This window comes from Triplophysa rosa, linkage group LG4, assembly GCF_024868665.1.
Source record: "Triplophysa rosa linkage group LG4, Trosa_1v2, whole genome shotgun sequence".
Taxonomy (NCBI): Eukaryota; Metazoa; Chordata; class Actinopteri; order Cypriniformes; family Nemacheilidae; genus Triplophysa; species Triplophysa rosa.
The window spans coordinates 20,406,235-20,428,497 of NC_079893.1; the positions used below are offsets into that span (position 1 = coordinate 20,406,235).

The following is a 22,263-nucleotide window of genomic DNA, read 5'->3' on the forward strand; positions in this document are numbered from 1 at the left end:
CTCTTTGAGAAACAGCTTCTCCTTTGCTGTCATCTCACATAGCTTCCCTTCCACTGTATTGAGTTCCAAATCAAGGTTTAGACTTTGGGAGCACCTGTGATGGAGCCATTCAGATGATTTGTGGATTGCTCCAGAGAGCCGCCGCTGTAATGAGTGAATGTTATCCTACGATTCGATCTGCTGTTTTCACTGCTTGAAAATGAGCGATCCTCACTCAGAACTCCGGCGCTGTCACAGGATTAATGCATGTTAACAGATGGAGGAGGGGAATTTGACTTGGGTCTCGGGATTCATTGTGTTGAAGTAAATGGGGCTCAGAATTACTGTGAACATTTCAGATTAGCTTTGAGGTAGGCACGCATTGTTTTTCTCCAATCAGCTTGGGTGGAATGCCTCTTTATGTAGGATTGCCCGAGCCAATAAGGATCAAAAGGTGCTCAGAAACAATGTTCGAGCCAGGCCATGCATCAATCTGTGAAAGGCAAGCAGCTGCTTATGGGGCGTGGGGCAAGGTGGGGGCAGAAGTGTTGTTGTCTGCAAATGCATACGACCCTGATGCGTTTTCAGGAACATTCTTACAGAGATTGTTGCAACCTAATCTTTCTCGAAGAGGAAACGGGCTGTCAAAACAAAAGGCAATGCACATATCATACGTATGGCACAGAAATGTGAGGTTTCAGATAGATTAACCTTGTATGAAGACATCAGCATGCTCCAGGAATGTTCCGATGAAAAGTCATTATTCTCTTGGCTGTTGTTGGATAGGGCTAACTGCTATAGAGCAATGTGTAATGGCATTCCAGCACAGGAAGCCTGTGTAGGTCTATTATGATGGATGGAGGGAGGCTATCATGGAGTTTGTCTTTCCTTAATTACTTTATGTTTTCGGTAGAACCCAGAGGAATGTGCTTGGAAAAATAGAGGTACTTCCTACAGCCCTGTATTAATTTAGGGGTGTGTCTACTTGTTGAAAGAACGATCATTAGCAAAAGCTAATATTTGAGTTCATTTACTCTTGCTCCTTGGTGGTCCCTGGCCTACGATCCTTCAATTTTCTGGAATTCTTAACTTGACCTGCTCCTTCCGTGTTTGTTTTGGGATTCAGGTTGGTGCATCAGGAGTCCAACATATGTGTGGTTTGATGGGAGTTCTAGGAAATGAAGAACGTTTTTATATGAAAGCACATTCTGAGGATAAATGAAATCAACCTGTTGTTAAATCAACCAAACTGTTTTGTGTTTGACTAATTCAGAACAGACATTTAATGGGCAACACAAAGTTTGCTTGTATGAACTTGGCCAATAGGTCATCATTCAGCTGTGTACCTTTCTTGACTCTTCTGCTTTCTTGACTGGTCTCTTGAGAGTTATGTGTGTTCCTACAGTTCCAAGCAAACTTACTCGATTGTAGACAGTCTGAACTGGATTACTACAGCACAGCCCAACAGAGCCGCTCTGACCAATTTATGATCTGTGTGTTTTGGCTTGTTCTATGAGTTGAACCACACCGTAAACTTCAGCAAATCACAGAAGACCACTCTTTACTGAATTCTTGTAAGATATCCGAAAAGAGTATTGTGGAGATGGGACAGACCACAGAATCAATGTACACTGTATTTGTCACTTAGTTTGCTATAGTATTAAATCATAATCCTTTTTCGTCCATTCATACAAACCTTAAACGTGGCTGTCTGTCGATTAATTTCTTTTTGTTTTTTACCGGAAGGAAAACCAATCTGGAAAAATGAAAGAGATTAAAACCCAACATTACTTGTTTCTCCAGGAACTGAAGCAATATAGCCTTTTATTACAATGCACTGTGATGAGTGGACCACCAGAGTAGTGACAATTCATGTAGTAGCCACTAGGATGAGGGGTTTTAGCTATTACACAAGCAATTTCAATGTTTTCTAACATGTTGCCAAGACAGTGGGAGCTGGCAGTTCAGTCCTTGTTTCGATTTTTTTCTCCGTGCCTCTCTGAAATTTTGCACGGATTTAAAAGTAAGAAAGAGAGAGCGGGGAAGAGGCTTGGGGGTGCTAAAGGATTCCTGGACTTTTGTGCTCTCTATGAACTGCGAGCGAGCTAATGAATTGTTTCAGCCACTCAACACTGCATTCATGGATATCCCCTAAAGATTACACACACAAATCACTTGCACAATGGAGGCCGTAAGGAGGCCCTGGGCATCCCAGAGGAGCCGGGCCCCAAATACAAGCGCCTATAACCAAGACGGGGTGGGTGAAAAGGTGGGTGGGGAGGGGGGTTTGCTTGAAGTCAAATGTTTTATAATCATTTGTAATGCAGTAGTCAAGGAGAAGGGAGGTAAAAAAAAGCAAGGGGCCAGAGGGCATGTGGTAACTGGCTCCCATATGGAGAGAGACAGATATAGAAAAAGAGGAATGGGAACTTGGGGAGGCCCGTCTTTAACTTTTTGTAGCCCGTCCCGATCTAAAAAATGGACATAATTAACTTCTAGATTCTTTGTGCTTCCCATCTGACTTGCAGGGCGGAGATGAAAGGGGCTTGCTAAGCCTTGCATTCCACCCCAATTATAAGAAAAATGGAAAGCTCTACATCTCCTACACGACCAACCAGGAGCGCTGGTCTATCGGGCCGCACGACCACATTCTACGCGTGGTGGAGTACACAGTGTCCAGGTAATGGGCGACCAGCAACATACAGTAGTACTTCAGCCTAAATTTGACTGAGCACCATTCAAAACACCATCATGATGGGTATAAAAAAGTATATTCACATATGTGACCCTGGACAACAAAACCAGTCTTATGGATAAATTTAAACTTTCTATAGATATATGAGTTGTTAGAATAGGACAATATCTGGCTGAGATACAACCGTTTAAAACTCTGGAATCTGAGAGCGCAAAAAAATCAAAATATTGAGAAAATTGCCTTTGAAGTTGTTAATCAGGGGCACTGTGGCAGACCATCCACTCACAAAAATAAAGTTTTTATATATTTAAGGTAGGAAATTTACAAAATATCTTCATGGAACATGATCTTTACTTAATATCCTAATGATTTTTGGCATAAAATAAAAATTGATAATTTTGACCCACACAATGTATTTTTGTCTTTTACTAAAAATGTTCCCGTGCTACTTAAGACTGGTTTTGTGATCCAGGGTCACATATATGTGAATAAAAAAGTACTGTCTTAACAGAATTCCCCCCCCAAAAAAAATTTGAAATGAGGAACGAAATTCTTTGGTGAGGACAAACCTCCACCCTACCCACACATTTAGTCCCCTCAACGTCAATATGTGGTTATGGCCATGGTTCAAACATTTTACACAAGGACATGCATGCACAAAGTTTGTTTTCCATGCGGTTTTGGATCTGTCTGCTGAACTTCTCATGCAATGCTTTTACTGACGGTGATGGATGTTTTATAGAGATATGTAATCAAAACACATAAATACCACAAGAGCTGACATCCATTCTGATTGTCTTTCAATTCCCAACTGCGATTCAAAACAAGCTGAAGTATATATTTCACCCTAATCATTCACACTGTATATTAGCTTTTCAGATGACATCTGGGTGTAGAAATAAGTAATGCAGCTGTTAAATTAAACTTATAATTTTAAAACAAACACTCCTCTCTTCATCAGGTTGCACTGGCTCCCTATAGTCGCTCGCATCCAATTCAAATCTCTGCTCTTGGCCTACAAAACCACCACTGGTTCGTCACCCCCATATCTTCACTCGCTAATTCATACTTATGTACCTGCCCGATCCCTGCGCTCTGCAATCGAACAACATCTTGTGGTGCCATCCCACAAAGGGAAAAAACACTCTCACGCACTTTCTCCGGATGTGTTCCACGACTCTGGAACGATCTCCCTCTTGCCACAAGATCAGCAGATTCTGTAGCGGTCTTTAAGAATCGGCTAAAAACACATCTCTTCTACTTCTTTTCTACTTTCCTACCCCCCTCCAAAAAAGAAATTCTTAGCTTCATATACTGTGATAGGCTGACTGAGACCAGTTGTACTGCACCTATGCATTGTTGTTCTTTTGTTGCAGAAATTGCTTCTACTGTTTTCCCCCTACTTTGTACGTCGCTTTGGATAAAAGTGTCTGCTAAATGACTAAATGTAAATGTAATAGACATTTTGGACACAAGAATCACTACTAATCGAATAGACCAGTCTAGTAGCTTATATTTGAATTTATTTTTAATATTAAATAATGTTCTACTTTAGGAAAAATACCAACCAGGTGGACACAAGGACTACCCGTGTTTTAATGGAAGTAGCAGAGCTCCACCGGAAGCATCTGGGAGGGCAGCTCCTTTTCGGGCCTGATGGGCTTCTGCACATCTTTTTAGGTGATGGCATGATCACTTTGGACGATATGGAGGAGATGGATGGCCTGAGGTATATTACACATTTTAATTCAAGATTAAAAGGACTATGAATCAACATATTGGGGTGACCAGGGCTAGATGTCATCATGAATTTTACTGAAATAATGTTAATGAAAAGTGTGACAACTAGCCCCAATGCCTCCAATGCTACTAATCAGTTTTCAGAGATGTTCAATGGAATGTTTTCTGCATTTTAGTGATTTCACAGGATCTGTCCTAAGGGTGGATGTGGATACAGATTGTTGCAACACTCCTTACTCTATACCCAGAAACAACCCATATTTTAACAGCACCAACCAGCCCCCAGAAATATTTGCTCATGGACTACATGATCCAGGGAGGTAGGTCCAAAATGTACCGACTTTCTAAAATATATGAAAATAAATGCTTCATTATGAAGATCCTACTTGCATTCCTAAATTGCCTTCTAAAGACACTCCAACCACTTCCTGTTGTAGGTGTGCAGTGGATAAGGTCCGCATGGACATCAATGGAAGTCTGATGATCCTATGCACGGATACAGTTGGCAAAAATACAACAACAGGCAGAATCCTGCAGGTCATCAAAGGGAAAGACTACGGTATGTCTGTTAGAGGTGGCTGGTTACTCAAAACATGATAGATTACTGTACAAGCAGAAAAGCTATTGAATAAGCCAAGCAGTTGTTCCAGCCAGGCAACAACTCAAGAAGCAACCACTCAAGAAGTTCTTGTATTGGATTTCTCAAACCATAAATTATTGTCTCACTCTGTGCTTGGCTATGAAGTAATTTTAAGCTTTTATGTTAATAACAGAATGTCTGAGGTGACAAAAACTTTCTTGAGAAACACATTAACAATGTATTAAGGCATACTATTACAATTTAAAACAATACAAGTTTTCTTCATAATGTTCGAACACACTCCAAATTTAAAAGCAGTTCTATTTATTTCTGGGAGAATCTGCCTGTGGTGATTTAATTTATCAAAGTCCAAGAGCATTTAGTACGTTGTTGAAATTTACAATGACCAACATGGCAGTTCATCTCTGACAACTGAGACCCTAAATCAGTACCAGAAGTTAATACATATAATTTCCTGTGGTCTGAATATTGGATTAGTTTGCTTGTACTCTCTTATACACATTGGCAACAAACAAAGATGGCTTTCTCCCAAACAATGCATTTAAACCCCCAAAAGATTGTGTGCCAGATTCCCCCAACCACCAGGCTATTTACGATATTAAAGCAACACCACACCGAATGAGTTAGTTAATTAAATCACATTTCATTGTTTTACGGGATTCTGACTGTAACGCTAAAATACTCGCCATTCCCTGTTGGTGTAATCTTTGTGGACATACAAAGATTTACACACATTTATACAAACACTCAATAGTAATTGTGGGATTACCTCACCATTTTTCTGTACCACTCTTGTCCATTTCTCAATCTATTGGGCAATAATGTGAATGTTAATGAGGACATTTAGTGAAACAAACCCATTCCACAATATAAAGTGTTTTATAACCGTCTGGGGAGTAGCTAATTAAAATCACCCTGTGTGAAGAGCTAATGGTCTTTTGACAGATTGACAGATTGTGGTAAGCAAGGATATCTCTTACACAAACAAAGAAAACTATTGTTATGGGGATAAATCAACCTTGCGCACGTAATGAATGGGGATTGAAGGGATAAATCTCTTTATACAGTCGTTTAGTTTGTCAAATGTTTCAAATAAAAAAAATGCATTATTCATTTCATTGATTCGCATAAGATAGACAATTCACAAGCATATTGTCGTTGTCCTTCTGAAACCTTGTATGTCCAAATTCAGTTTTTCAGGAAATGGAAAAAACACTGAACTTCTTAAATGATTACATACTGTGTTGTCAAAGTTGACAAGCTCTTTTTAATACTTTTTATTGGTTAGATATTTGCAAAACACACTGACAATCATAAAGGGTGACTAATAATAATGGCAAAAAATAAAAACCACGAAATTTGGAGATACATGTCACAGTCCACTGTCTGCCCTCACTCACCACCGGACTACAGCACCCATAATCCTTTGCACTCGTCACACCTGATCCCCATCATCTGGACATCATTAGTTAATCCCATCACCTGTGTACCCCTCATTATCTGTCCTATTTCAGTTCTCTGCTTAGTTCAGTTATTTGTCCGGTATTGTTTATATGGTGGTGTGCTTGTATGTGTCTTCGGCAGCCTGGATAATGGTAAAAGTATATTGGATTATCTGCGTCTCTCGAGTGGTCCCTGCACGAACCGTTACAATACAAGGTTTCAGAAGGACAGCAGTGGTATATGGACTTTGAAATCTTTATTATTTCTTTAATGTTCATTTTGCTTTTGTATTAATGTTTATATTCCTTTCATCAATTTTCATTTGAGATATTAGTTATTTTCTGTTTCCTTGTAGAAAATGAGCCGTCTACGTTTGACTTGGGGTCAAATGGAGGCGCCACTCCAGTCGGTGGTTTCATCTATAGGGGATGTCAGTCAAGACGACTTTATGGAAGTTACGTATTTGGAGACAAAAATGGGTATGTGTTATCATTTTATTTTCAAATAACCACCCCTCAGCAGGGTTGCAGGAGGGCCGAAGCCTATATTATCAGATAGGATCAATTAGAATTGATCTTCAATTAAACAGTCAAAGAAGAATGTTTATATTTCAAGGAAACGTAAAATCAGATTTAGCTTGCATTTGATAGGGCTCTAGACTGTTAAGCTTTTGTGGTAATGTAAGTGGAAACTGCAGTCTTTTTTTGTGGTTTTTTTTATTTTATTATTTTTTTTACTGTGCCAACACAAACTCACCATACACCACAATAAGTGCTTTTTCCGTGTTAATTAAGAGCAGATTCTGTCATGTCAATTGGCAGTCACCTATACATTTCTACACGCAGGTTTGAAATTCATGGATTAAAGTGAAAAAATTCTTCTGACTGATTTTTTTTCAAGCCAAGTGATATTCCTTTAACCAATAGCGTTTTAAAGCGAGATGTTTTGAACCACTTTACATAGTATTGCCAGTTTGCGTATTTTAAAAGCTATTTTTAATCTATGTAAAAATTATACTTAACCTAGACAAATAATCAACCATCTGTAACTTTTCAGTGCATTTTTTAATTTATCTTATAAGACCAAAAGACCAAAAATGTTGTTTGTAATTGTCTCCAGGGTGCTTTTCACTTTTTCTGCCTTTTGGCTGTGAAATCATATTCCTGAAGCTTGGCTACACCTGACACCCGTTTCAGTGTTTGACAAGCTACAGTGACTAGTTACAGTGTTTGACTAGCTTTTCCAAAGTGACCGTTAAGAAGGTAGCCTATCACTTTAACATTTCCATGGTGACGCGGCACTGCATATCATGTGACACACCGCAGAGAGCCACAGCAGCTGTATGACTGATGCATTGCTTTTACATAATTTTTCTTTTTTTCTCAAAAAAATTCACAAACTGTTAACTATGTCATGAAATATCTGACATTCCGATTGTCGAGTATGTGCATGTGAATGTGTTTTGTTGTTTAAACACTTTTATAATGATCGCGTTAGTTGAGCTATAAACGGGCGCCGCCATGTTTGTTTCTGCCGCGGTCTTAGATCTGTCGGATTTACATCACGTGAATTCATCCACTTCTCTTAAAAACACAAACGTAAGTGCCTGGTGAACTAGTAGAAGAATTGAGTGATCTTAACAATTGCTTAAATTGCAGATACTGTGTCTGATCTGAATAAAACGTTGTGTCGAACCGACAGATGGGGTTCGTCCCTGAGAACCAATCGCTTCCGACTTCTTAGAAAAGGCCAATGAAAATTGGCGAATGAAATTTGCATGCCGGACTCCGCCCCCGGATATCCAGGTATAAAAGGGAGACGGCGTGCCTCATTCATTCACCTTTTGTTCTTCGGAGCCTTCGCTCATGATCAACAGACTTCGCTTCAAGTAGCAACTACAAGACTGCCGGCTCTACGACGTGGTGCAGTGGACTGTCCCTTCCTGCAGCGACTTCCCCTGGGCGTCTCGGCGATTCCAGAAGTGTTCGAGTTTTTTCTCTAAAAGAGCAAATTTCTCCAGCGTGGCATGTCCCGCTGTTCTTGTGGGTGCAACGCACTCATCGAGGAAGGGGACGGACACGATGTCTGCTTCCAGTACGCTGGGGCAGATGTTGTGGATACGTCCTGCCCGCACTGTGGGCGGTTGACGATTCAGACGTTGCGTCACGGGTGGCTGTGTTCCCACGGGACTCAGCCACCTCCTCGTCTGCTTCCCGTTCCGTGACGGCAGGACTACGGCCCTGCCGCCCGCTAAGGCGAGCAGCGAGGGTGATATGAGGATTACTGTGAGCGCTAGTCCGTCAGCCACTGGCTCGCGGACCGTTCGCACCTCGTCTTGCTCTTCTGACCGTTCCCCATGAGACGGTCCCACCGTCTTGTTCCTCAATCACGTATCAGACACGGTACGTGATGATGAGACGTCTGTTGCAGCATCGGAGGGTGACTTACTGGCATCAGACTCCGACGATTCCTTGAATCTCCCTCCCTCAGGGGGTCGAGATCAGGAAGAAGCGGGCGTCGAAATGTCAGCCATGCTTTCCCGGGCCGCCGGCATTGGGTTGCGGTGCACCGCACTGCCTCTCCCAACACTCGCGGCTGGATACACGATACATCGGGCTTGAGAGCGGCTCCAAGCCGCACTCGCCCCCAGTGCCGTGTTCCCCCGGAAGTGCATGAGGAACCTAGTACGACCTGGAACGCCCCCTTCGGCGCGTACACGTCAACTAGTTCCATCACCCTTTCTTCCCTCGATGGTGGGGCAGCTAGAGGATACATCGATGTCCCCCAGGGGCTCGACCTAGACTCCCGTCCAAAGCACGTAGGCTTTTCGGCATCTGAGGTGTCGAGAGCTTACTCTGCTGCGGGCCAAGCTGTCCCCTCTCTCCACGCTATGGCCTTCCTGCAGGCCAATGCGCGGAGAGAGCTCCACGAGGGTAAGACCGACCCAGCGCTTATGCAGGAACTCCGCGGCGTCACCGACCTCGCTCTCGGGCGACCAAGGTGATCGCGCGGGCCCTGGGTCGGGCGATGTCCACACTTATGGTCCAGGAGAGACACCTCTGGCTGAACCTTGCACAGGTGAGTAACGCCGAGAAAGTCCGCTTTCTCGATGCACCCATCTCGCAAGGGGGGGCTGTTTGGTGATACTGTCGAACTCGACAGTTAGGGAGCAGACAGAGGATATCAATTATGTCCTCCCCAGCCGTGACTCGACCGCCCTCTGGCCGCGAGATCCCGTGCACCATCTGCTTCCCAGCAGCCCTGGTCCTCTTCAAGACATTGAAGAGGAGACCACCACCCCGTCAGCAGCCGCGGCGGAAGCCAAAGCGGCCCTCATGGGAAGACCCCAGGGAGATCGAGAATACCTTCGGGCCCAACCCCAGCCATTCCATTGCTGGTGGTCGATCCGGGACTTTTCCTGCCCTGTCCCAACAGCCCACTTCTAAAAGTTTTCTCCCTCTCTGGGCGTTTATCTCAGCCGCTCTCACCCTCTACACGACGGTGTTCGGCAACTCGACGTTGCGTCACGGCGAGACCCAATGTCGAAGATAATCAGCAGCCTAAGCACTCTCAATCGACGGTGCGTTGTGCCACATCATCGTCTGGGTATTATCACAGCCGCTCACCCTCTACACGACGGTGTTCGGCAACTTGACGTTGCGGCAAGACCCAATGTCGAGGATAATCATCAGCCTAAGCACTCTCATTCGGTGGTGCGTTGTGCTACATCATCGCCAGGCAGGTAAAACTGCAGAGAGGATCTCCTCTCCGGGGGTTCCCCCCACGGCGAGGGATCCGCACTGCCAGCCATCGAACCACCCCCGGGCGGTCGATGAAGCAGAACGTACCCCTAGCCTCCCTGTCTCGTCCCTGGGAGCCTGACAAGAGCTTCCCAAACCGTCACGGTGACTATGGGATACGGTCCGTCTCGGCTATGCGATCCAACTCCCCAGACGCCCGCCCAAGTTTCGGGGCATCCTCTTAACCTCAGCAGAGGCAAGGATGCCCCGTGCTTCGGGCCGAGGTCGCCACCCCTCTGGTGAGGAAGCGATCGTGCTCGTCCCTCTAGCCGAGATGTTCAATGGGGTTTTACAGCCCATACTTCATCGTCCCCAAAAGAGCGGGGGTCGCTAGATCTGCGTACCCTGAACAGGCACCTACTCAAGCTGCTGTTCAGGATGCTCACGCAGAAGCGCATCCTGGCATCTATCAGATGTCAAGATGGATTCATGGCAATCGACCTGAAGGACGCTTACTCTCATGTCTCAGTTCTCCCTCGTCATCGCCCGTTCCTACAGTTCGCTTTCGAGGGTCAGGCATATTAGTACAGAGTCCTCCCCTTCGGTCTGTCCCTGTCCCCACGAGTCTTCACGAAGATTGTGGAAGCCGCCCTCACTCCCCTCAGGGAGAGAGGTGTGCGGGTACTAAACTATCTCACCGACTGGCTCATTTGACACACTCGTGAGATCTGTTATGTACACACAGGGACCTAGTGCTTCGGCACCTAGATCGATTGGGACCACAGGTCAACCGAAAAAGAGCAAGCTCTCCTCTGTGCAGAGCATCCTCTTTTTTGGTATGGAACTCAACTCTGTCTCCATTACAGCGCGACTGCGCTCAGTCAGCGTTGAACTGCCTGGAATATTTCAAGCAGTCAGCGGGAAGAGGCTCCTAGGCACATGGCATCCTCGACGGTGGTGATACCCCTCGGGTTGATGCACATGAGACCGCTCCAATATTGGCTACAGAGTCGAGTTCCCTGGAGAGCGTGGCACACCGGCAGCAGGCGGATGGTGATTACGCTTTTCTGCCGACGCACCCTAACCCCTTGGTCTTCAATGACCTTTCTACGGACGGGGGTCCCTCTCGGGCAGGTCGAGACGCGTCAGGGTCGACAGACACCTCCCTGCAGGGTTGGGGTGCCGTGTGCAACGGGCACGCAGTGTCGGGGCGATGGACGGGCCCCCGCCTGCGCAGGCATATCAACTGCCTAGAGTTGTTGGACGTGCTACCCGCACTGAAGGGGTTACAACCTCTCATGCAGAACAAGCATGTGCTGGTCCGGTCGGACAGCACAGCTGCCGTAGCGTATTAAACCGCCAGGGTGGCGTTCGCTTACGGCAGCTAACACGACTCGCCCGACGCCTCCTCCTGTGGAGTCCGCAGGTGAGCAGATCCCTGCGAGCCACACATATCCCAGGCGACCTGAACCAGACAGCTGATGTGCTCTCTCGTCAGTTGATGCCTCGCGGAGAGTGGCGACTCCACCCCCGCGCAGCCAGCTCATTGGGTACAGTCCGGGTGGGCTCAGGTAGACCCCTTAAACTCCCTGGACACCACCCATTGCCCGCTAAGGTACTCCCCGCCCGAGGCCCCCCTTGGCACAGATGCTCTAGCACACAGCTGGCCGTGGGACAAGCGGAAGTACGTCTTCCCCCCCAGTGAGCCTCATTGCACAGACCCTGTGCAAGGTCAGGGAAGAGGAGCATCAAGTGTACTAGTTGCGCCATACTGGCCCAATCGGACTTGGTTCTCGGAGCTAATGCTCTTGACAACAGCTCCCCCCTGGCCGATTCCCCTGACGAAGGACCTGCTTTCCCAGGGGAAGGGCACGTTATGGCATCACGGGCTAGACCTCTGGAACCTCCATGTCTGGCCCCTGGACGGAACGAGGAGATCCTGAGTGACTCAGTTGCTGGTAATCTCTAGGACAGCACAACCTGATCATTTGGTTCCTAAGGGGCGCGGGAAGGCTACCGCCTCACCCGCGCTCCGTACCTTCTTGCGACCTTGATGCGGTCCTGGAGCCCCTCGGAGATGCCGCTCTTTCTCACCTCACGATGAAGACGGCTCTCCGGATGGCGCTCAAGAGGGTAGCGGACCTAAAAGCATTCTCCGTGTCCACAGATTGCCTAGAACTCGGGCCTGGTGATTCTCACGCTATCCTGAGACCCCGGCCTGGCTACGTGCCCAAAGTTCCCACCACTCCCCCTACACCAGGTGGTGAACTTACAGGCGCTCCCCACCGCGGAGGAAGACCCAACCTCATCCATGTTGTGTCCAGTACGCGCATTGCGCCTCTGCTTGGACCGCACGCAGAGCCACAGGAGCTCTGAGCAGATCTTTGTCTGTTTTGGAGATCAGCAGGGAGGGCTGTCTCAAACAGAGATTGGCGCACTGGATCATGGATGCCGTCACTGTGGCATACCTGTCCTAAGATCGCCTACGCCCACTGGGTGAGAGCTCTCTCCACATGGAGTACAGCCTCCTCGTGGGCACTGGCTCGAGGCGCCTCTCTGGCAGACATCTGCAGAGCTGCGGGTTGGGCTACACCCATCACCTTTGCGAGGTCCTACAGCCTCCGCGTAAACTGGTATCGGCTCGAGTCTTGCAGGCATCAGGCAAGACTGGCGGCCGGTAGGGTGTACGCCTATGACAGTACCTTCCCCCCTTTTTTCCTAAGGGGGTCAGCGTACTAACTAGCCTCCCTTCTTCCCCCACTGGGTGAAGAACAGGCACTCCATCCATCACTAGCAAGCACCTACTGCGGGCGGGATGGGCAGAGCAGCCCTGCCCCTTAGGCCGGGTATCTCCGGAGTTATTCGCAACATAGCTCTAACCGGACCTAGTGCTACCAGACGTTGCAACCCCCCAGTAGGGCAGTTCCGTCTGATGTATCCTCATGCTGGTTCCCACCTTGGTAACCCATGACCTCCCTAGGTGGACCTCCACCTCGCGGTTAACTCCTTCAGTCCGCACTTTCTTCCCATGAGCTCTCCCCTATCGGTGAGACCATGTTGGTATCTCCACTAGACTCCTCCCTGCGGTAGGAAGTGGTCTCTGTAGCGCATCCCCCACTTGAGGAAGTAGCGCTTACCCAGTGGCCTTACGGTACCGGGCGGCTTCTCGCTGTTAGAGAAACAAGGCCGCCGCCTGTGAGGCCCGAAGGCAGGGGCCTTCCCACCTTTCAAGAAAGCTCTGGGACCCCCTACCTACCCACTGGTAGATTACAATTTCGTGGTAGCGCTCACGGCTGACACGCCCAGGCCAGTCACCGTCGCTTCGCTAGAGATTGTGACAGGGCACAGTGTTATGGCGTTTTCCATAGGAACCCCATCTGTTGGTTCGACACAACGTCGAGAGACCGACAGAAAGGGAACGTCTCGGTTACGGATGTAACCTCGGTTCCCTGATGGAGGGAACGAGACGTTGTGTCCTCCTTGCCACAACACGTGCTGTCCACTGCAGCAGTCGTGAGAGGTCTCAGGCTCCTCAGAACTAAGGTGAATGAATGAGGCACGCCGTCTCCCTTTTATACCCGGATAACCGGGGGCGGAGTCCGGCATGCAAATTTAATTCGCCCAATTTTCATTGGCCTTTTCTAAGAAGTCGGAAGCGATTGGTTCTCAGGGACGAACCCCATCTGTCGGTTCGACACAACGTCTCGTTCCCTCCATCAGGAAACCGAGGTTACATTTGTAACAGAGACGTTTTTTACTATGAACCAGACTTTTTCACAAAAATTTACAATAAACCGTGCACCACTGCGAGAACAAAAATTGTTTGTCAAACCAAAGCTATGAAACATTCTGTTTGTTTTGTCATGTTATGATTGTATATGATAAGCAAAAAAGAAATCCCGCACACTACCAGTGCTTGCAAAGAGGTCATTTTAATTAGTATAACAATGTTGTTTCGGTCTCATGACCTTCATCAGGCATATACAAAACATGATTGTATATGATTAAACAAAGCAAATATCACCAATTCAGGTCATAAATATGGAGTGTTTATGGTTTTGTTTCAGGAACTTCAGAATTCTCCAGAGATCTTTAGGAGATAGGCCGTGGCAGGAGAAGCCTTTTTGTCTTGGTAGCAGCAGTCCCTGTGGTTCCTCACTGGTAGGCTACATCCTGGGTTTTGGCGAAGATGAATTGGGTTAGTAGGCACTCCACAACCTTTAACAAGGCATCAAGGCTGTGCATTTTATATCAAATTCAGTGAAGATAAAAAATGTCATGCTTTTGTCATAGTTTGATTAAAAATGACACAAACAAAAGAAATTATGTGCAAGGATTTCTCGATAAGAACTAATATTTACAATATTTAGTAAAAAAGCAGTCTGGTTGGTTTTGACTTCAGTTGATGCTGAAAATATCATTTTACTAATAAATACCATGCCATTTTGTCACAGAATTTTTTTTTGCCTCAAGTTCAATATTCATCAAAATGATAAAGAACAGAAAAGGTCACCGGGGTCACAATGGAAAATCAATGCTCTCAGACCCCAAACATCTTTTCTCCAATCAACATTTTAGCCCGAAACTATATTCGTACTAGAATTTTCCTTTTTTTTTACCACTGACTAGGTCAGCACAATTTGTCTGCACATAGGGTTTACATCTGAAATCTCCTGCGTTTCCTTACGCTCACATTTGAAATGGGTTACAGTTGATTTTTGGCTCACTGCTATTGCAGTGGGTTCATTTATTTGAACTGCGTGCCAAACCCTCTGACACGGCAGGAACCGCAAAGCAATGCCCATTCATTGCTAGGTTGTAATCTCTGTTAACATGTAATATTCCCACAGCACAGTGCATCACAGGCAACAAATTCTTGAATCCAAACACCAGGTCAAGTGAGACAAAGAATAAATCTCTTGCGCTGTGCCAAGATTGGGCCTCTGTGAGGGAGAGATGGCATTTGTTGCTGATGAGGGATTCATTGGAAGGATGCATTGGAGACTCACATGGCAGCCTTCTGACACATGTTTACAATCTGCGCACAGTTCTGCAACACCGTACAGCTCCTCATTAAATTACTTGCATGAGGTTTTAATGACCCCCTCATGAAACCCTTGCATGCACCAGTGTCAAGTGCAGCAAGAAGGAAGGTGAGAGAAGATAAATGCAATCCCTCAAGGAACTTTTTTTTCTGTGCAGGTGAAGTCTACATACTTGCTTCAAGCAAAAGCATGGCGATGCAATCACACAGTGGAAAGCTCTACAAGTTGGTGGACCCCAAGAGGTACATTGAGCTCCATATATACAAATTAACATATTGTATACAATTCATGCAACAATCTTCTTGTCCCTCTGTAGTTCAGTCTTGATGGCTCTTCTCATGTGAAATATATGACGTTACAGCTAAACAATGCTAACATTGAAACTCGTGTAATTAGTTCCATTTTTATTCCACTTTACAAACCCCCCAGTGATCGCCTAACGTGCTATGGCTTAAACATCTGTAGTCGGTTCGTACCAAGACACAGAAGATGGTTCTCAGAGAATCAGAGCTGGAACACAACTTTGTCTTTTTCTCGCACATGCATGCACAAGGACTTTTGCTGGCTTAAACAAGTCATCACACAACTGCAGCTCTTAGCCAACACAAACCACCATAATTGGAGAGCAAGCATACCATTCCCAAATGTTAGTGTAACATGTTTCTAACACCAACACAGTCAAGGTGGCTCGGACAGCACCGGTTAACTAGGATCCGGATTCTGTGTGGTCGGTTGCGTGTTTTCTGTGCTTTGACAGGACTCGCACACCTGTCTTCAACAGAGGAAATGTTTTCCTTGAAAACCTTTAGTGCATTCATATGTTGGCGACTTTGCAGAACAGAAATGATCCAGTTGACATACGAGTGCATGTGTTTGTGGAGTTTACGGTGAGAAATTCAACACATGAATGAGGACTGAGGTTAAAGGATTTAATCATTTATGGATGCTTGCGAGCCTGTATGGCGTAATTTAACCCGTGTGTTTTATTCCACTAAATCCCATTTTACGATAAAAATATGCCATTTTCACCAAGCCAAGAACATATGAAAGACATGTCATCTATTAGAAAAGAGCATATGAATTTCTGCCTAACAAGTGCCAAAAAGTGTTTGCAATTTTATTAGATCGGACAGGAAAAAAGACATTACAATAGGCACAGGCAGGCAGATCTGTCAAGTCCCTAATTCAAACCAATCGCTCATGAAACTTGTTTTTGTTCTTTCTTCACCATTCCAAATCCTTTTATTGGAACTTCTAAACAAAGGGAACTGTATAAATTAGCCTCAATTATCAGGTGAAGTGATTCGAAACATCAGTATAATCTCATTGTAATGTTACATCAGTAGTCAACTATTTTATAAAAAAAATTCAGGAAAAATATTGCAGTCATATTCGGTGAAGTACAATGAAAACAGCTATTCATATTCTTAAAGCCACAATCCATAACTTTTTTTTTGGTTAAAAATCAGTTATTGTAATCAGTACATTAAAAAAATCTCTCTTCTTACAATACCCTGATTCACAATGGTAAACTCATAATAATGATTTATAATCTGGCGGGTCGACATTAGCAGGAAATGAAACGTCAACATCATGACACATGATAAATAAATATGTAAAGTAACCTGCATATTTATGTTTCAAACAGAGATGGTGATATAGAGGCAAATGTTACGGCTTGCAGATTGCAAACCCATTTTCATTCAAATCTGCCATTGTCCTGTGAAAGAGCAGTTTTGTTTTCTACAAAACAGAATTTAAAGGGATAGTTCACCCAAAAATGAAAATTCTGTCATCATCTACTCCCCCCTCAAGCTGTTCCAAACCTGTATTCATTTCGTTGTTCTGTTGAACACAACAATAGATATTTAGAAGAATGTTTGTAACCAAACAACCCTAGGGCACTATTGACTACCATAGTAGGAAAACTACTACTATGGAAGTCAATGGTGCCCCAGAACGGTTTGGTTTTCTACATTCTTCAAAATATCATCTTTTGTGTTAAATAAAACTAAGAAATGTATACAGGTTTGGAACAAAATGAATGACAGAATTTTCATTTTTGGGTGAAGTGTCAAATGGTCACCGTTCACTTATCTAGCAGTGAAAGCCACCCATACACTACCTCTCAAAACTCCACACAAACAAGAAGGATTAACTTAAATCTGCACAGGAGATGCAGAGGATCTGAGAACCAGTCATTTGTAAGATAAGAGATCTTTGTAACATGGACACTTATAGGGGACCAGAAGACCGCATGTCTGAAATTTGGCTTGTAAAAGCATAGTAGTGGCCCTGTTGCAATGTTGGAAAACAGTTGTGGTCAGATAAGACCAAGATTCAAAGCAACACGTGTGGTGCACATCTAACACTGCCCACATCTCGAAGTACACCATACCTGCAGGGAAGTATGCTGGTGAAGCATCATGCTGGGAGGTCGTGTACTAACGGCAGAGACTGGACATCTTGTTACAATAAAACACAATTGACGTAGATCAGTCTGCAAAACATTCGAGTGAAGTACTGTAGTAAGAGTGGAGTGGCTCGCAAACCCAAAAGGTCCATGTCGTGCAATGCCCTGAAGCAAAATTGTATTTATAACAGCATTGAACGAGAATTGGTTTAGAATTGGTCTGAATAGTTTGCAAGGCACTGTATACCCAGGTGACGACAGTGCCACCCAAGTCTAATGCTATTAATTACTGCAGATGTTTCCATGAGTCTCCTAAACAAGGCCCCTCAAACTCTCTATATTTATGTTTTCTGGCTTTGCCGCATTTTTTCCAAAGAACAATTCTTTCCACCATTGATTGGAGTTGTTTAGTCTGTCAGGCCTGCGGTGTTGGGTTCACTGTTTTACACATCCTGTCAGATTTTGTGATGTAATTACCAAATAAAGGAGGTGATATGACAATTCGGAGTTGACTAGCACTGTCTAGTAGGGTGGTCCAGCATTTACATTTCACGGACTTACATTTACAACTTTCCTGCACCTCTAAGTCTCTTAGCGTTTGTAATGGCTCTTGTGTTCTGGCTGGAGTCGAGGACTTACGAATACCCACACTATGTTTTGATTTTGATCTGCCCCATTGCGTTTTTAGGTCATAGAACTGTGGGCTGAAGCATATTGTATCATGTCAAGGCAGATGTTTGAGATTGTTGCTGTGTTGCTTTCTATAAACACATCTCGCAAACATAATAAATAAGCCACCACGCACTGAAATGTGTATATGTGCATAAGGGAGAGACTGTTGCATTGTTTATTGGCTAGTGACAATCAATGAGAAGATAAAGGGCCTATATGTAGAATTCAGAAACTCTTGTTGTTAGTTACACCAGTGGCCGTTAAGTGAATTGCAGCCAGATCACAATCTGACATTTTGTCTTTGTCTTTTTCCATTTTTTAAATTGGGCCAGTGTAAATACTAACTGAACTTTAAAAATCTCACTTTAATGCAAATGAAAACAAGCCTGTTATGACAGATGTACAGTACATCCAGTTTATTCAGCCTCATCATTCAAAACCTGCAAAACGCAAAAGATATTTTGAGAAAATGGTTTTGTGTCCATACAATGAAAGTCAATGGGAGCCAGTGTTGTTTGGTTACCACTGTTCTCCAAAGTATCTTTTGTGTTATCCAGAAGAAAAAATAAATACAGGTGTGGAATGACATGAGGTTGAGAAAATGATTTTTCAATTTTAATTTTTGACCTTCCTTTAAAGATGATGTCACACGCAATTTCTGCCAATCTCATATTAATCTTGAGTACCTAAACAGTAGTATTGCATACATCATATCTTCGAAGAGTATTTAGTTTGAGCACATTTATAAAAGAGAAATTTCTGGAAAAACATGAGCTGCTGGAGGCAGGCAACTAGAGCACGAGCACATAATAACATTGCATCACATTAATCCCTTCGTGTTTTTTACATTATGCACGTAACATTATGCTTCCATTACTATTTTAAGCAACTATTTAAAGATTTACCACCACAGTTAACATTTACAACCCAATGAACAGACCACATGTCTATCTCTCGTATCCTTGTTTTAGTAGTAAAAAGAATTGTCTACTCTTATACAACAGCGTTTTAGTAATTTATCTGACTTTTTCGCTTGAAGTTCATCCCATGAGACAGATAAGGTTATGTAATAGAGGTTTTCATTTCCTTTATATTGATATCCATATCCATCTTCTTGGAAGACTGTTCAAACAGCGCCATTACAACAAACACAAATATATGGAAGCCGAAAGACCGTATATAAATATATAGAAGCGTTATACTTTATACAAAAATGGTCTCATGCTGTCTTTTGCTATTTCGCTAGTTACTAGTTTTAGAAGAAACATCTTATAATACTTACATGAAACATAACTGAGAGCTCCACTGTGAAAAGCAACTGTTAAACATAGAAAGTTCCTTTGAGTACATGATTTTTATAAAGTGCTCACACTTCTTAGTTGCAGTCCCTATTTTTCACCCAAAAGCTCCTTTATTTCACGGTCTGTCTTAAATCTCTCCCACTCACAACTGTGTTCCTCCCCTTGACAAAGACCCTTAGGGCTCGTACTGAATGGCCTACAGCTACAATACACAGTAAATTTTTTGATACAATGTAACCACAAAGAGGTGCTAACAAAAGCGAGAGATGACAAAAACAGAGGAGTCCCACAGAGTGCCTCGATGAAGTTTCTTTTTTTTTGCCATGCTTGTTACAATACCACTTTTCCTTCAGCGTTCTCAGAGCTCTCTCTTTCATTGGATAACTTTGATGTTTTTTACTATCAATGAGTTAAGCGAAAAGAGATTACTATAACTGTCTCTATGAGAAGCTTTCTCAGTTATTCATAACTCATTGCCTATACTTAAAGGAGCAATGTGGAGATTTTAGCGGCATCTAGTGGTGAGGTTACGAATTGCAACCAACGGCTCATTCCTCCCCCCTCCTTTTCAAAGCACTACGGTGGCTGACAGAGGACTAAGAGGTCCTCTGAATGAGATAACATATTTACGAAACGCACTCTGTAGAGCAGTTTGTCTGTTTATAGGGCTACTGTAGAAACAACAGTTTGTGTAAGAGGATCCGCAGTGTATGTGGATAGAAATTAGGGCTGCAGCTATCGATTATTTTAGTAATCAAGTATTCTATTGATTTTCCATCGATTAATCGAGTATTCGGATAATAAGTACTTTTACTTTATTAAAGAGCAATACTAAATATACAAGAGAAAATAAGACGGGTCTCTTAAAATGAACAACTAATTTGTTTCCTTTTTAGAAAAATGTACATATTTATTGTTAAAATTGCATACATTAATATCTGTGAAAACTAAACCCATTTAGTACATTCCATTGCCATATTACATTCAAAATGCAATATAGGCCTAATACAAATGTATAAATATGAAACATTAATAAAACTAGAAAGAATGGGTAAACAACTAACTTCAGCTTATGCATGAAGCATTTAGTTTATCTAAATTAGTTTTATTTGATTTTTTTACTATTAAATAGTAATCTCAACTCATCTTTTTTTATATAGCACCAATAAAAACAACAATTGTTGACCAAAGTGCTTGACCATCAGAAAAGAAAATAATAATAATAAAAAAAGAGTAGATACAACATAACATAGATCCCAGCTCACATCACAACACACATCAGACCCTGGTTAAACAATTTAAATACAGTTAAAAGCCAAAGTAAAAAGGTAAGTTTTGAGTTTATTTGTGAACTCCTTTACTGTGGAGGAGGTTCTGACAGTGACCGGTAGACTGTTCCAGAGTTTTGGAGCTGCAACAGCAAATGCTCGATCGCCTCTCAATTTCCGTTTAGCACGGGGAATGTTCAAAAGTCTCTGGTTTGCAGACCTAAGAGACCTCTCAGGATTGTGACCAGATAATAAATCGGAAAGATACACAGGAGCTAATCCATGCAAAGCTTTAAAAACCAACAGCAGAACTTTAAAATCAATTCTGCAACGAATTGGGAGCCAATGCAAAGAAATTAATACCGGGGTAATATGTTCTCGCTTACGTACCCCAGTAAGGAGCCTCGCGGCAGCATTTTGAACCATTTGAAGACGATTTAAAGAAGCTTGGTTAATGCCAATGTAGAGGGAGTTACAGTAATCAAGCCTTGTTGAAATAAATGCATGAATTACCCTTTCCAAATCCTTAGCGAAAGTGAAACCATTTCTTTCCTATAAGATTCTCAGATGGAAAATCTGGTTTTAATTACAGTACTAATCTGATTTTTAAATTTGAGAGCACTATCGAAATAGACCCCCAAGTTCTTCACTACTGGTTTCACATTTGAGGACAGATTACCAAGGTTTAAGCCAGGGGAGCCAGCGATATCTGATGAATTGAAAACAATAATTTCAGTTTTACCTTCATTAAGGTGTAGATGGTTTAGGGACATCCAGGTTTTAACTTCAGCTAAACAAGCCCACAGGGCATCCAAACCCTCATTAATATATTTGTCCACATAAAAATACAGAGTTAAGCGGACTTTTATTTTGGCAGGTCGTTGGAAGACGCTTATTTTTTAGTGTGTTAGCTTCACTCAGTAAAATGTTCTGAAATAAACTCTATGGAGATGAAGTTCATGTGTTCATGTCCTCATAAAGCACAGACGCAGACAAATTCACGAGCATCACACGTGTAGCACGTTAAAATGTGCAGTTCATTCACTCAGACATGCAGACTAGTGGATGCCGAATCATGTTATTTACACCTGTCAACTGGCTGTTCTGCATCTAGTTTTATGGACTCAATGCAGCCGCAAAACAAGTTTCACTCGCAAAATAGACTAAAACTAAGTAAAATAGCAGTTCACCATTTCAATAAGCTATCAGTTATTTATCAGCATGAGAAACACGTGTGAGCATGTGAACAGACTAAAGTGCGTGAGACTTGATAGCCCTGTAACATGAATAGAGTTTAGCGGGCTGTGTGTTAGTAATAAGGGTCCGTGGGGAAACGCAGTGCTCCGTGTGTACTGTAGTTAAATGG

At 43.6% G+C, this 22,263-nt stretch overlaps 1 protein-coding gene across 1 annotated transcript in view; it reads left to right on the forward strand.

Moving 5' to 3' along the window:
• The window catches only part of hhip (hedgehog interacting protein), a 50,950-nt gene that overhangs the window by 11,833 nt on the left and 16,854 nt on the right, over nt 1-22,263 (forward strand). The window contains exons 5-11 of the mRNA XM_057332653.1: nt 2,508-2,659; nt 4,230-4,403; nt 4,591-4,734; nt 4,852-4,973; nt 6,814-6,937; nt 14,266-14,396; nt 15,401-15,485. Of these exons, the coding sequence (XP_057188636.1) occupies nt 2,508-2,659; nt 4,230-4,403; nt 4,591-4,734; nt 4,852-4,973; nt 6,814-6,937; nt 14,266-14,396; nt 15,401-15,485 (932 nt within the window). The remainder of the gene's footprint in view (nt 1-2,507; nt 2,660-4,229; nt 4,404-4,590; nt 4,735-4,851; nt 4,974-6,813; nt 6,938-14,265; nt 14,397-15,400; nt 15,486-22,263) is intronic.